General features: G+C 36.7%; 1 protein-coding gene across 1 annotated transcript in view; it reads right to left on the reverse strand.

The window, feature by feature from the left end:
* Nucleotides 1-13022, reverse strand: part of LOC117962740 (uncharacterized) — a 65532-nt gene that overhangs the window by 23532 nt on the left and 28978 nt on the right. The window contains exons 3-5 of the mRNA XM_059020789.1: nucleotides 10911-11044; nucleotides 4546-4685; nucleotides 2816-3001 (exon numbers count right to left, since the gene is read on the reverse strand). Of these exons, the coding sequence (XP_058876772.1) occupies nucleotides 2816-3001; nucleotides 4546-4685; nucleotides 10911-11044 (460 nt within the window). The remainder of the gene's footprint in view (nucleotides 1-2815; nucleotides 3002-4545; nucleotides 4686-10910; nucleotides 11045-13022) is intronic.

Below are 13022 nucleotides of genomic sequence, written 5' to 3' on the forward strand. Positions count from 1 at the left end.
AGAAAACCTGATGGAGTCTGCAAAAGACCTGAGACTGGGACGGAGATTTGTCTTCCAACAAGACAATGATCCAAAACATAAAGCAAGATCTACAATGGAATGGTTCGCAAATAAACATATCCAGGTGTTAGAATGGCCAAGTCAAAGTCCAGACCTGAATCCAATCGAGAATCTGTGGAAAGAACTGAAAACTGCTGTTCACAAATGCTCTCCATCCAACCTCACTGAGCTCGAGCTGTTTTGCAAGGAGGAATGGGCAAAAATTTCAGTCTCTCGATGTGCAAAACTGATAGAGACATACCCCAAGCGACTTACAGCTGTAATCGCAGCAAAAGGTGGCGCTACAAAGTATTAACTTAAGGGGGCTGAATAATTTTGCACGCCCAATTTTTCAGTTTTTTATTTGTTAAAAAAGTTTGAAATATCCAATAAATTTCGTTCCACTTCATGATTGTGTCCCACTTGTTGTTGATTCTTCACAAAAAATTACAGTTTCATATCTTTATGTTTGAAGCCTGAAATGTGGCAAAAGGTCGCAAAGTTCAAGGGGGCCGAATACTTTCGCAAGGCACTGTAGTTTTTGAGTTGACTATTTTTGAAAATAAAATGGTTGAATTGGTTAGTGTGATTAAAGGAGTATTTGGAGACCAGATTTAAAAGGAGAAACCATCGGTTCCTTTATTAATGGTCTGTGAACCGGATGTTTACAAAATCCTGCAAGGCATCTTGGTATCTTGAGATTGATGTATTGCTCTGTTTTTAATATCATGCTTAAGATTCTTACATATTACTGTGGAATAAAGCACAGGAACGTGGGGAGCAATACATCTGTTTAATGCCTACAGTAGGAGAATAGTGCAGTATTCTCCTGCTGTAGGCATTAAACAAAGTCATTTGAGAACATACTGAATATATTTTATTATTTTTGGAATTTTGTCCAGTTTGGCTTGGAATTTGATGTGACAAAATTCTAGCACAGTGGTAGTTTAGGGTTACCAGATTTCAAGAGTGAAAACTGGGATTTTTTTATTTTTATTATTATTATTCAATTCACTGGCACCGTTGAACTTTGATGCAGTTGAAATAACAGTATATAACAACACAAATCATAATTAAAAACCAGTTGTATTTATTGCAGATGATAACCACTCACTGTTTATTGTCATCTAATCAAAACATGTTACAACTACAAAAAGACAGATTAGAATAAATAGATCAGCTATTCTCATTTAAGTATGTGATATACACATAATCAGAATTATTAAACAAATAATCCATAAGATTTTATTTTTTAATTTTTGAATGACTCCACCACAACCTAATAAAACTACTTTGCTGTTAACTTGCTGAGCACACTGATAGTTTTGTACTTTTTAAAAAAATGTGAATACAATAGCAAAACCAAGGTGATTTACAATTTTACTGTTTCCGACCGGGACACAAAATTAAGGCTGTGACAATCCATTTTTCCCGGATGTCTGGTAACCCATGTCGTTCCCAGAGACATTTTGTTTTTTGCTCTACTTGTTTTCTCAGAATATTAACTAAACTACGCACAAAATGTTTACTTCTGAGTCAGGTTACCTTGTATAGTTTGTTTCCTATTTGCAAAAGGACAGAGCACAGCAGTTTTCCATGCCGATTTTGTTGTTCACACTTTACACCAAACCTACCCAACCGTACAAACCCTCTAAACGGACCTAGTGTGAACAAAGCCTAAAATGATGACAATTGTGTTTTATTTGACACTTTAAGTAACAATTATATAATGCATACTAGAAAAAAAAAATGTGCAGACTATTTTAAATAGAGGTATTAAAAAAAAAAAAAAGATTCTATAAGATACTGCCTTACTACACCCTTTATGGAAGGATGGAATAAAATAGCTGGAAACTACCCCATTAAAGATTAACAATGAGCAGTGACACAAGTGTAACTGGGAAAGTGGTCTTGAATATCAGTACATGGTTCCATAGCTTATTAAGACTTTGTTAAAAAAAATGACAGCTTCCGACATGGAAAAATGTTTCTGAACCTTGGTTTGGGGTGTATTTCGGACACCAATGTCCAAGTTGGGTGAAATTAAATGTTTGTATTACTGTATATTCACAGTCTATCACTACACCCCTGTACTGTATTAACACTAGAACCGCCATGGTAGTCATTTTGACGGGTTTGGATTTAAAATGTAAATTAATCTGCGTTTGTGAATGCAATGCGGTTGTCCTTTTTTTTTTTTTTTTTTTCTTGCTTTTTTTTTTTTTTTTTTTTTTAAACAGACAACCGCATTGCATTGACAGTACGCAGATTTGTTTACATTTTAAATCTCATTAATCCCGTGGCGGTTCTAGTGTTAAAAACAACCGCTACTGAAGTACACTGAATTTGGAGCAGCTGGCTGCTTGTCTTCTAGACATTACGATATAGCATAGGTGTCCACAGATTGTCCCATCCGAATGACTTTAGTTAGACATTCTCATCTAATTAAAATGTCCATCCTATCTTTTTGATCCCCATTAATATTGCACTTTGCCAGCAAAACCAGCTTGGCATCCATTTGATTGTGATGCTAATAGCCCTCCATTGTGAGGTTTTTAATAGTCTGAAAAATACAGCGAGTCAGTTCTCTTATTGATTAATGCTGGGAAGACCTGCTCATTTGGCTATATCTTTACTCTTAAGATATTGTATGGTAACATTTACATGTTAGTTATACTGCAGATAAACTGAAGTTGCAGAACAGGATTACAACTAAACTTGATCAGTCTCATATCCATGTCAGCAATGTCCGAGGTTGCTTTGTTGTGAAACTAACCTGAACACAGAGGGCTGAGGTGGAAGGTGACGTAAGAAAGCAGGATAGAAGCAGGAGGTGGTATCAAGGCCAGGGTAAGTTGGCAAAGGTCGAATTGCATCTCTGCTGAGGTATGAATGAAATCCTGTTTGATAACCATCAGATCTCTTTCCTGAGGGTATTATCTGTTGAACTGGTCTCTGCAAACTGAGAAAAGTAGAAACATGAGAAATCAAGAATACATACATTGTTAACATCATGACAACTTTTTACACTTATAACTGTAAAGTCTGTTAAAGTTCTTTCCCAAATGGCCGCTCTTGTTTTATCACTTTTTCTGCAGTGATGTAGAGCAGTGGTTCTCAGCCCTGGTCCTGGGGACCCCCTGTGTCTGCTGGTTTTCAATCCAACTGAGCTCTCAATCACTAAACTAGACCCTTAATTCAACTGATCATTTGCTTAATTAAACCTTTTAAATTGTTTTCAGCTCTTAAACAGCTGCAGATTTCAAATTGGCTATTAAGTAACTTGAACTCTGCAACTGTGAAAAGGGTCTAATTAAACCAGATTATCAGTTCAATTAAGGGTCTAGTTAAGTAATTGAGAGCTCAGTTGGAATGAAAACAGGCAGACAGGGGGTCCCCAGGACCAGGGTTGGGAACCCCTGATTAAGAGGACAGATCTAAAACCCCAGTGCACTAGAGTGTCCATGAAAAGAGCTTTCAAACATACCAGTACTTAAGTTATAAGTATAAAAAGTTGTCAGGATGTTAACAATGAAAATAAATTACAGGTATGTTATTTAAACAGTTGTAGCACATGGGGATGTATTATGCTATATTTTTTGGAACCCTGCTACTTACTCTAAGTAGTTCAATTGTTATTTTCTATGTTGTCCAAGTTACTTTTCTGTTGTTTATTGCAGTACCCGGTTACAATGCCTTAAACTTGGTTATGGGTAAATATCGATTTTGTTTTCTGCTGCAATTACCATTTTGTGTAACTGGTTCAGTGAATTCTGCTCAGTAAGACTGGTGCTTACTATTAAACAATTCCCCACCAACTGAAAGGTACTGTGAAGAAGCTCCCACCAGAAATTGATCTTTATTCAAATGCAGTAAGGTGATGAACTGACATCTGAAACACAGCACTATCTTAGATTTCAAATTGGATTTTTACATTCAGAATTAACTAACACATATGTAAATAGGATTTTCAGTCTTCCTTTGAGTGACTGAGAAATATTAGACAGCAAATGCACAAATTGATCAACTGATGTCTCCCGATCATACATGTGATCAATTAATTGTACTGGGCCATTCTGTGAAAAAAATAGGATGCCTGAGGGTCATCTCAGATTTTAATTAAACTGATGATTTCTCCAAACTCCAAATTTAAAAATTGGAGCTTCATTGAACTGGTGGTTCAGAAGTTCAGCAGGGTAACAGTTTTAGGTTTTGAGCAAACTCGACATTCAAATTATCATAATGCAGGGGTAGTTAAGTTATACTGTAAAAAATATAAATTGAGAAAGTGTTACCATAAAACGTGAAGGTGCCTGCATTAAAACAGTCTTTTATGAATGTTATAACATTAATGCAGTAGCACAGCAGGAACGCTATACCGCTGACATATTTCCAGTAGCTGGTGTCTGACAGATCCTGGCACAAAGTATGTCATTCTCATTTCTGTCATGCTCATTATTAATGCCACTGAAATGCATTAATACACTGAAATGCAAGGGTACTCACCCAGCTGAAGAGTATGATAACTCCTGTGCAGTGTTCCTTGGTAAATAATGAGTAGGGACTGGAGACATAGCAGTCTTTTCTTGTTTTAGCAAAAGGGTTGCTGAGTGAGGGTCATGGCTACTGGGCTTAATTGCAAATTGCTGTAGAAATATAAACATATGTATATGCATCAATTCTCACCTTTCATTACAGAGGCCAACACATTAAGGAAAGTACACCCTATTGAGCTTGATATGGGAAGAAAAGCTAATGCATAACCACTGCATTACCCACAGAGTTCATTAGTGTTTGCTGCAATTCCTTTTATATAATAGTGCCAGACTTTTTGGGGTTTATCAATGTGGAGACAATTGTGTCATGGATGTAAAATAGCTAACTCGAATTGTGTCATGGATGTAAAATAGCTAACTCGAAATATCTAATTGGGTTTTCATTCTCTGACTTGTACATACAGTACCTAACTGGAGCTAATTACACTAGGTAATTAGGGCATAAAAGGTGGAATTTGCAGGTAGTTCAGTCATAGGCTGAGAAATACATATTTTTTACATAAATACAATCACTAACTTAACAATGCAGGCCCCAATTTTTTTCCCTTCCCTTACAGCAATACGGGACAGAGTAGTCGAACCAACAGCTAATTTTAGGAGCACTTTCAAACCACATTGTATTAATTGTGGTACAGTTCTCTGTTGAGCTGTTTATAACCCTACCTTACTCCAAATGGTACACAGCTGCTAAATACCATTTCATCAACCCCCAAAATGTGAAACTCAAAAACAAATTTCCACTTCTACAAATCGGAAACCTTCAATGAAAGTCCACTTTTAGAGAGAGATTGATTTGTGTTAGAAATTGTATGTTAACTGTCTGTAACATTCATCACATTTAAGTGTCATTTTAAATTGAACAGCTTATTAAGTGTATATTCGTTAAGAGTGTAAGTGCAGGCTTTGAGTGAATGGTAATAAACATGACAAGACCTTACATTTGAGATCAACTGAAGTGATATTGTACATGTTTGGTCTGACCATGTAAACAAACTGAAAACTATTTTGTGAGATATTTCTATGATTCTTCTCAGAGTATAGCTGCTATTTCCACGAAGTACAGTGAGTATTTCCACATAAAACGATTTGTAAATAAAGTTACATTCTTGCTGTGAGCTATGCAAATGTGAATTATAGTAGAGCATACAATTGCAAGTTACTGACTGACTGAAGGTGGAAAAGTCACCCAGGAATATCCTAGTTTATTACCGGAACATATCAAATTACTACTGCCATTCAATCACAGCATTACCATTGTATCTAGTACTTTCCTGAAAAAGTTGCCTTCAAGTTTTTTGGGGTTTCATGGGTTTCAGAAGATCAGAACTTAAACAAATTCGGTGACGCGTCTGTACTTATCTTGGGGGAGCGCATGGGGACAATTGCCTTTCTACAAGATATAAATATGTTAATGTAAAACTACATACAGTATATAAGATGATATGGTAACACTTTATATTGCGTGGCATAAATTAATATTTAATAGATATGCAATTGCATATTAAATTAATGTTAAATTAATATTTAATAGATATGCACTTGATATTAAATTTATATTCAATTATTCCTTGTTACTTTCCATTAACATTTAAATCAGATTAACTGTATTTTCAATTAAAAACATGTAAACATTGGGAAATTATTACATATTTTCAGGGGTAACAAAATGTAATATAAATGGACGTGATATGCAATTACATTTTCAATTGACATTTGGTTAACATTTAGCAAGAAACCAGCTATTGCATATTTAGTAAATATTAATTTAACATTAATTTAATATGCAATTGCACATCTTTTTAATATTAATTTATGCCACACAATATAAAGCGTTACTGATGATATTATGATGAGGTTTTTTCCACTGTCATCTGAAATATCATTGGATCTTCTCCCGACTGTTAAGATTGTCAAGATGTGTTATTCTTGTTTGTGTGATGCCGGCTAATTGTATATCATAAATATAATAGGTTTGTATTTTACAAAAAAGAAAAAAAATTGCAGTCACAACCAGAAACAGAAATATTCTCAATATAGCCTAGCAACCAGAAAAGGTGGAACTACTATAATACTATACCAGTGTGAAAACTTTAGGTGCACAGGTTATGCTGTATATGCAAAGCCCTTCACTATGTGCAGACCTTATCTGCAATGGATAATTGCAAATACATTTAAAGCTGATTGTTAGCGTGCAGAAGTGGAACATAAAGTACTGCTCAATTACTCTCTAGTATTTTAGAATTAACAGAGGCAAGTAAATTACCAATGCTTAGAGCTTGGTTGGGGGTTGAGGCGAGGGAAGCATGATCAGTGCTCTGTTCACAGCATGCATATCTGACAGTCCCCAGCAATGGTTAAAAACATGAAACAGTGTTAGTAGTGAAACGAGTCATGGTTGTAAAATATATAAATATACATGCATTGCAGGAGCTCATTACATTGCACAAGGCAATTAAGGCTTAAAAAAAGTCAATGGATGAAAAATATATATTTTTTACCACAACAGTCACTAAAAATGTAACAAATACCCTCTTTAGTGGCATTCATACTAGATAATGGACTTTACAGTTAGGGCCCCAGGCTCGGATATGCCAGTGGAAATTGTCTTTTAAATCTGTGCAACCTGAAATTGTTTACATTACCATTTTCTGGCACTAAAGAAATGCTGGGTATAGAAATTTCAGACCTCTTTCAGACTAATAATCTTGACACAGTCCCATCTTGCTCGTTTGGTTGTTAGTAGCTTATTGATCCCAGAATCTCATCAAGCAGCTTCTTGAAGGATCCCTGGGTGTCAGCTTCAACAACATTACTGGGGAGCTGGTTCCAGACTCCCACAATTCTCTGTGCAAAAAAGTGCCTCCTATTTTCTGTTCTGAATGGCCCTTTATCTAATCTCCATTTGTGACCCCTGGTCCTTGTTTCTTTTTTCAGGTCTTCTTTTGTTCAAGAATGAAATTTTTTTTAATTGATCTATTAAACCATTTTGGCCATTTTGTGTTTTAGATTTTTGAAAAATAGCCATGCTTTTTCTGTGGATGTTTTCTCTATTTTACTCCAATCTACTTATGTTAGTCTCTGTTTCATTCCTTCATAGTTTGCCTTTTTAAAATTGTAAACCTTAGCTTTAATTGTTACATTTGGGGTTTTAAAAAGCACTTCAGATTAGACCATGTTGTGATCTGAGTTTGCCAATGGTTCTCTGACCTCTGTTTTAGTTATTCTGTCTTCGTTATTTGAAAAGACTAAATCAAGGCATGCCTCCCCTCTGGTCAGTGCATTGACAAACTGGTTAGGGAGCAGTCATTTGTCATTTCTACCATTTCAATTTCGTCTGTTGTACTGCCCACCTGGTTTTCCCATTTTATATGGGGAAAGTTGAAATCCCCCATTAGTATGGCGTCTCCTTTTCTACACTCTAATGTTATTGTACAACAGATTATTTTGCTCGGTGTCTGAATTTGGAGGTCTGTAGCATGCCCCTATTATTATGCCCTTAGAATTGTTGTCCATTATTCTGACCCATATTGATTCTGCGTTGTTTTTTTCTTCCAGATTTAACACCTGGGCTTCAAGACTATTTTTGATATATAGCACTACCCCTCCACCTCTTCTGTCCTGCCTGTCTTTCCTATACAGTGTGTACCCACTAATATTATATTCGTCTCCATCACTCTTGGATAACCACATTTCTGTAACACCTATCAGATCGTAGCTACTTGTTAGTGCAGTAGCTTCAAGTTCTAACATTTTGTTTTTTAAACTTCTAGCATTTAGATAAATACATTTGATGGCTATCTTACCTGAGTTGTTGCCCTTGTTTAAATGCTTCTGAACCATGCTTGATGACTACCTGTAATCAAGTTGAGTGTATTTCTTGCACACTCTTTGCTTTGTCAAGGTCTGTCATACAAAGAGTGCACTCTCAACTTAATTAGAGGTAGCCACCTACCACTTACCACTTACTATTAACGCACTTAATCTGTTTTTATAGAACCTGTTGTGGTTTAAACATTTAGAATACTTTGTCATTGACATTATGGGCCTCATAGTGAGCCTAATGTGCACGATAAATCTAAATTTACTACCCCATTTACTAACAGAGAACGCAATAATTTACTTGTACAGTATTTGGCTAATTGTCACCTTGTGTGATCACCCCAGCGACACACCGGTAACATGCCGGTGACATGTCTCCCACTTAGGATGATGTTCTATTTTTCAGGCAACACGAGAGAAACATTTTCAATACCAGCCAATCAAATTTGATAGTAGTGTCACATGACGATAAGACCATAACGTCAAACAGACAGCGTGTATGGCTAAGGCCCTGTGTAAATCGCGATTTCACGGGCTGCGCGGAAATCGTGAAATTAGCTTAATACCGCGATTTTTACAATATTCTTAAGAATTAAAAATAAATTATTTCATAATTATTATTTGTATTTCATACAAAAATCACATTAACAAAACTGTACAGCTCTGCTGTGTGCCTTTGTGTACTAGTCGCCATGCATAGTGCTGTCCAGTGATTATGTCATGTGACTATATGCAATCTAGATGGGAAATTAAAATACTACACACTGTAGCCTCTAAAAAGGCTAAAAATGTGTCTGCAGCAGATCATGTAAAGCAGTATCCAGCAGGAGTTTTAAACAGCAATGGAGGTAAACTCTTCTGTATGTCCTGAAACGTTACTGTAGATCACTACCGTGAATCGGCTGTTGACAGGCATTTAGATTCAAGTATTCACCAAATGAGAAAGGAGGAAATCCAGAGCAGTACTACGACTGCTTTACTTGCAAAGAAACAAAAAAACGGTGACTTCCATATTCCAAAAGTCCACTGAAAACCGTGAAGCGGAACACATTAAATTTTGATCTGACAGATATCCCTCTTGAAAACATGGACAACCAAAAGTTACGTAAATTCTTCAGACTGAGTGTAGCAAATGGGGGAGTGATTTCTTCATCAGCCCAGCTGAGACATAAATACTTACCTAATGTTGCTGAGTATCACAAGCAGGAGATTATGGAATTGGGAAAATAGTCTGGTTGCTTGTCAGTGGTCACTGACGAGTCGACTGATGCCCAAGATCAGTATGGGTTTGTGACAGAAATACAATGATTCTTGGTTGTCAATCTCCCTCCCGACCTGTGAGGGCGCTAAGCAGCGAGAACATAGTCCCTTGGACGGGCTGGTCTGACAGTTCTTTCCCAGGGTTCAAGGGAAATCGGCCAGCCAGGAAGGGGGCAAGACTCCATTGCAATAACACATTGACCTGGAAGGGAAACAACGTGGCAGCCACAGATTGGAGAGGCAATTACACTTGTTTACCAAGGGGTCATGTGTGACAGCATAAAAGGGGACGGAGAATCGTAATCTGATCCTTCGCATTGGTTTACATGGAGAGAACCAAGAAGGACTGTGAGAGACCCCGTTTTAAGAGTATTGTGAAACAGTATCGTGAGTGTTTTTTGTTTGTCTGTGTGTGTCATTGTCTTGTTTGTAACACTAGATGGCTAACACGATTCCGGAGCTGTCGCCGAGGGCCAGAACTAAAGCTGGAACAGCACTGCACTACTGTCACAAATAATCTGTATCACCCACCACGAGCACTGCTGCTCTCACCCAGGACTGGTGACCGTGTATGTATAATTGTGGGGTGGATACGTGTGGTTTATTATTATTGTAAATCATCACCATTTTCTGTCAAATATTTACAATTAAGATTGTCGGTGTTAGACAGTGTTTTAGCTGATGGACAGACAGTACTGACCGTACAAAGTTACCAATACAGTGGCTCTCAAAAGTATTCACCCCCCTTGGACTTTTCCACATTTTATTGTGTTACAACATGGAATCAAAATGGATTTAATTAGGAGTTTTTACCACTGATCAACACAAAAAAGTCCATAATGTCAAAGTGAAAAATAAAATCTACAAATTGTTCTAAATTCATTACAAATACAAAACAGAAAATAATTGATTGCATCTCGGTCTATTTAACTCTTATGTCTAAGTATCAGATGTCCTTTATTAATTACGCTCTGACATAAGGTATATCTTCAGTCTATGTAGTTATAGGGACTGAGACACTTGCATGGTGTGTGTGGTCAACAGTTGACACACAGTCCTATTAAATCAGATTTAATATTGCTAGAATTGCAGTATGTACTGTATCTAGTGCATATTTCTGATAATAAAGAGTGTGGTACATTAATCCCTACATGTTGAAGTTCATATGAATATATGTCCTTGAGGGTATGGAGTAAAAAGGACACAGGTAAGTAAATAGCTTATTTTTTTTTATACCTGACTGCCTTCATTCCACCATAGGTCACCTCCAGCCTCAGTGGGTGCTATGGTTACCACAGGGGTCAGCTTTACAGATCTTTGGCTTCCAGTTGAGGCCCTCCTGGGACTGCAGCTTGGAGTTCTGGGATTCACTGTTGGTGAGGGTGCAGGTGAAATATCATCACTATAGGAAGAGTCTGAATAACCCCAACCCCCCCCCCTCCCCCCCCCAAAAAAAAGAAAGAAAACTTTACAACATGGGCCTGGCAATATGGCAGCAGTTGCTCTGAAAAAATCTAATCTAAGTGTACTTCAATTTTGTCTTGAAGAACTAACATATCTTAGAGTGCAAGTGGATTTTTGTAATGGCACCATTTAGATAAGACTAAAGCTCATGTTTTCTATTATAATACATAATATTAAGTCACAATACAATCTTCCATTCACAGAGCTGTCCTGCAGTATAATGCATATCTGTTAAGGCAATAACAGTGAGCCCACAAAGACTACTTCTCCCTGTTGCTCTCAACTGCTATTGGACTTCTGCCAGTGCAGTCCAGAATAAAGCTAAAGGCTATTGATGATTTTTGATGATTTTTAATTCTGACGCATTAACCAGTCGCTCAGTTTGTAAACTCCTTGGCATCCAACTGAAGCGCACAGCGTGTTCCACAATTATGATTAAAAAACAGACGAAGGTGCTTACAAGTCAAAGCCCAGAGCTGCTTAAGTGAGCGTCCAGCTGTTGAGTGAACCTTGCGTTACTATAGCTCATACCAGGACATGCATTCACCAGTGTGTTAATGGAACAAAACTTCACTCAGCTCTGTATTCAAATTATTAAACCAGCCTTCTTTTTGCTGAGCTAGAACACATGGATTGTCATATGAAGATTATGGTAACAGCATGTGAGATGGTGGGGGGGGGGGGGGGGTTGGCTATCCTTTCTATTCTAATACAAAACTAAAGATCGCAATTTTATGTTTTTATCTTAATAAAAAACCATAACATACTTTCTGTTCTCTTTTCTGTTTTGTTCACAGTCACACTGCCATTATAGAAAGGTTTTTGGTTATAGGTGGGACTAGGATAATAAATAAATGAAAATTAGGTAAATGGATTCTTCATAGGAGTTCAGAGCCTAGAGTGGTTTATGAAATGACACTGAACCCAGAGGTGCAATTATTTTATTGTAGTTCTGCAGTAGAATATCTAATTTAATTGATTCAAATTGTTGTGTCTCAGGGAGATATACAACATTGCAGTTTCTTTATTAAAGTCAGGGCATTGTAAATTAATGTCATGTATATCAGTCTGTCTAAAACACCAAAGTACAGTACTGTATGTATACTAGACAAAGAAAATCATTGAAAATTATTGCAAAACAAAGAGCTTTAACACAGTATTTGGCAATTTACAAAACAGTTTTTACCATGCTTTCTTGGTCCATGCCAAAGTAATATTTTGCACTGTAAGTATGTGTTACCACAGGTCAAAACAGTGTTAAATAAAAAAAACAACACACAACAAAGTGCCCACACAAACACAAAATGGCTTTGGAGGTCAGTACGGTAATTATATTGATCTCTTGCTAACTTTTATTTAACATGGTTAAACTGGGCAGTTTGTTTTATGTGACACCCTGTGAGCATGCTAATCTACTGTTTTAGACCCATAATAAAATGTGCACTTATCAGTTTCTGTCATAAACAATAAACCAGAAATATAATTATTTTAGTTTAACTTTTATTGAACACAAATAATACTGCTTAACAGCTCTCAGTCTCGTGGCAAAACTCCCCCACTTCCGCTAGCCTCCTCCAACCACACCCCCACATGGATATAATTTCACTACATCTCCCTTTATTTGAGATGTAAACATAACACTTATTAATTATTAAAATTATCTTATTTCTTATTAGTATTATTTATTTTATTTATTTATTTATTTATTTATTTTTACAACTTCGAACAACTTAACCTGGACCTTGGGGTAGACTGCCGGCCATCCGACAGCAACTAGGGGATTATTCTGCCCCTGATATAGCTGCTGTCTCTAATCTAATCTTCTCTGTAGTGCAACAGCGTTTTGATGATTCTTCCACTCAATGTGGTCCTCACTTTCGGTTG

Source organism: Acipenser ruthenus, chromosome 3, assembly GCF_902713425.1.
Source record: "Acipenser ruthenus chromosome 3, fAciRut3.2 maternal haplotype, whole genome shotgun sequence".
Taxonomy (NCBI): Eukaryota; Metazoa; Chordata; class Actinopteri; order Acipenseriformes; family Acipenseridae; genus Acipenser; species Acipenser ruthenus.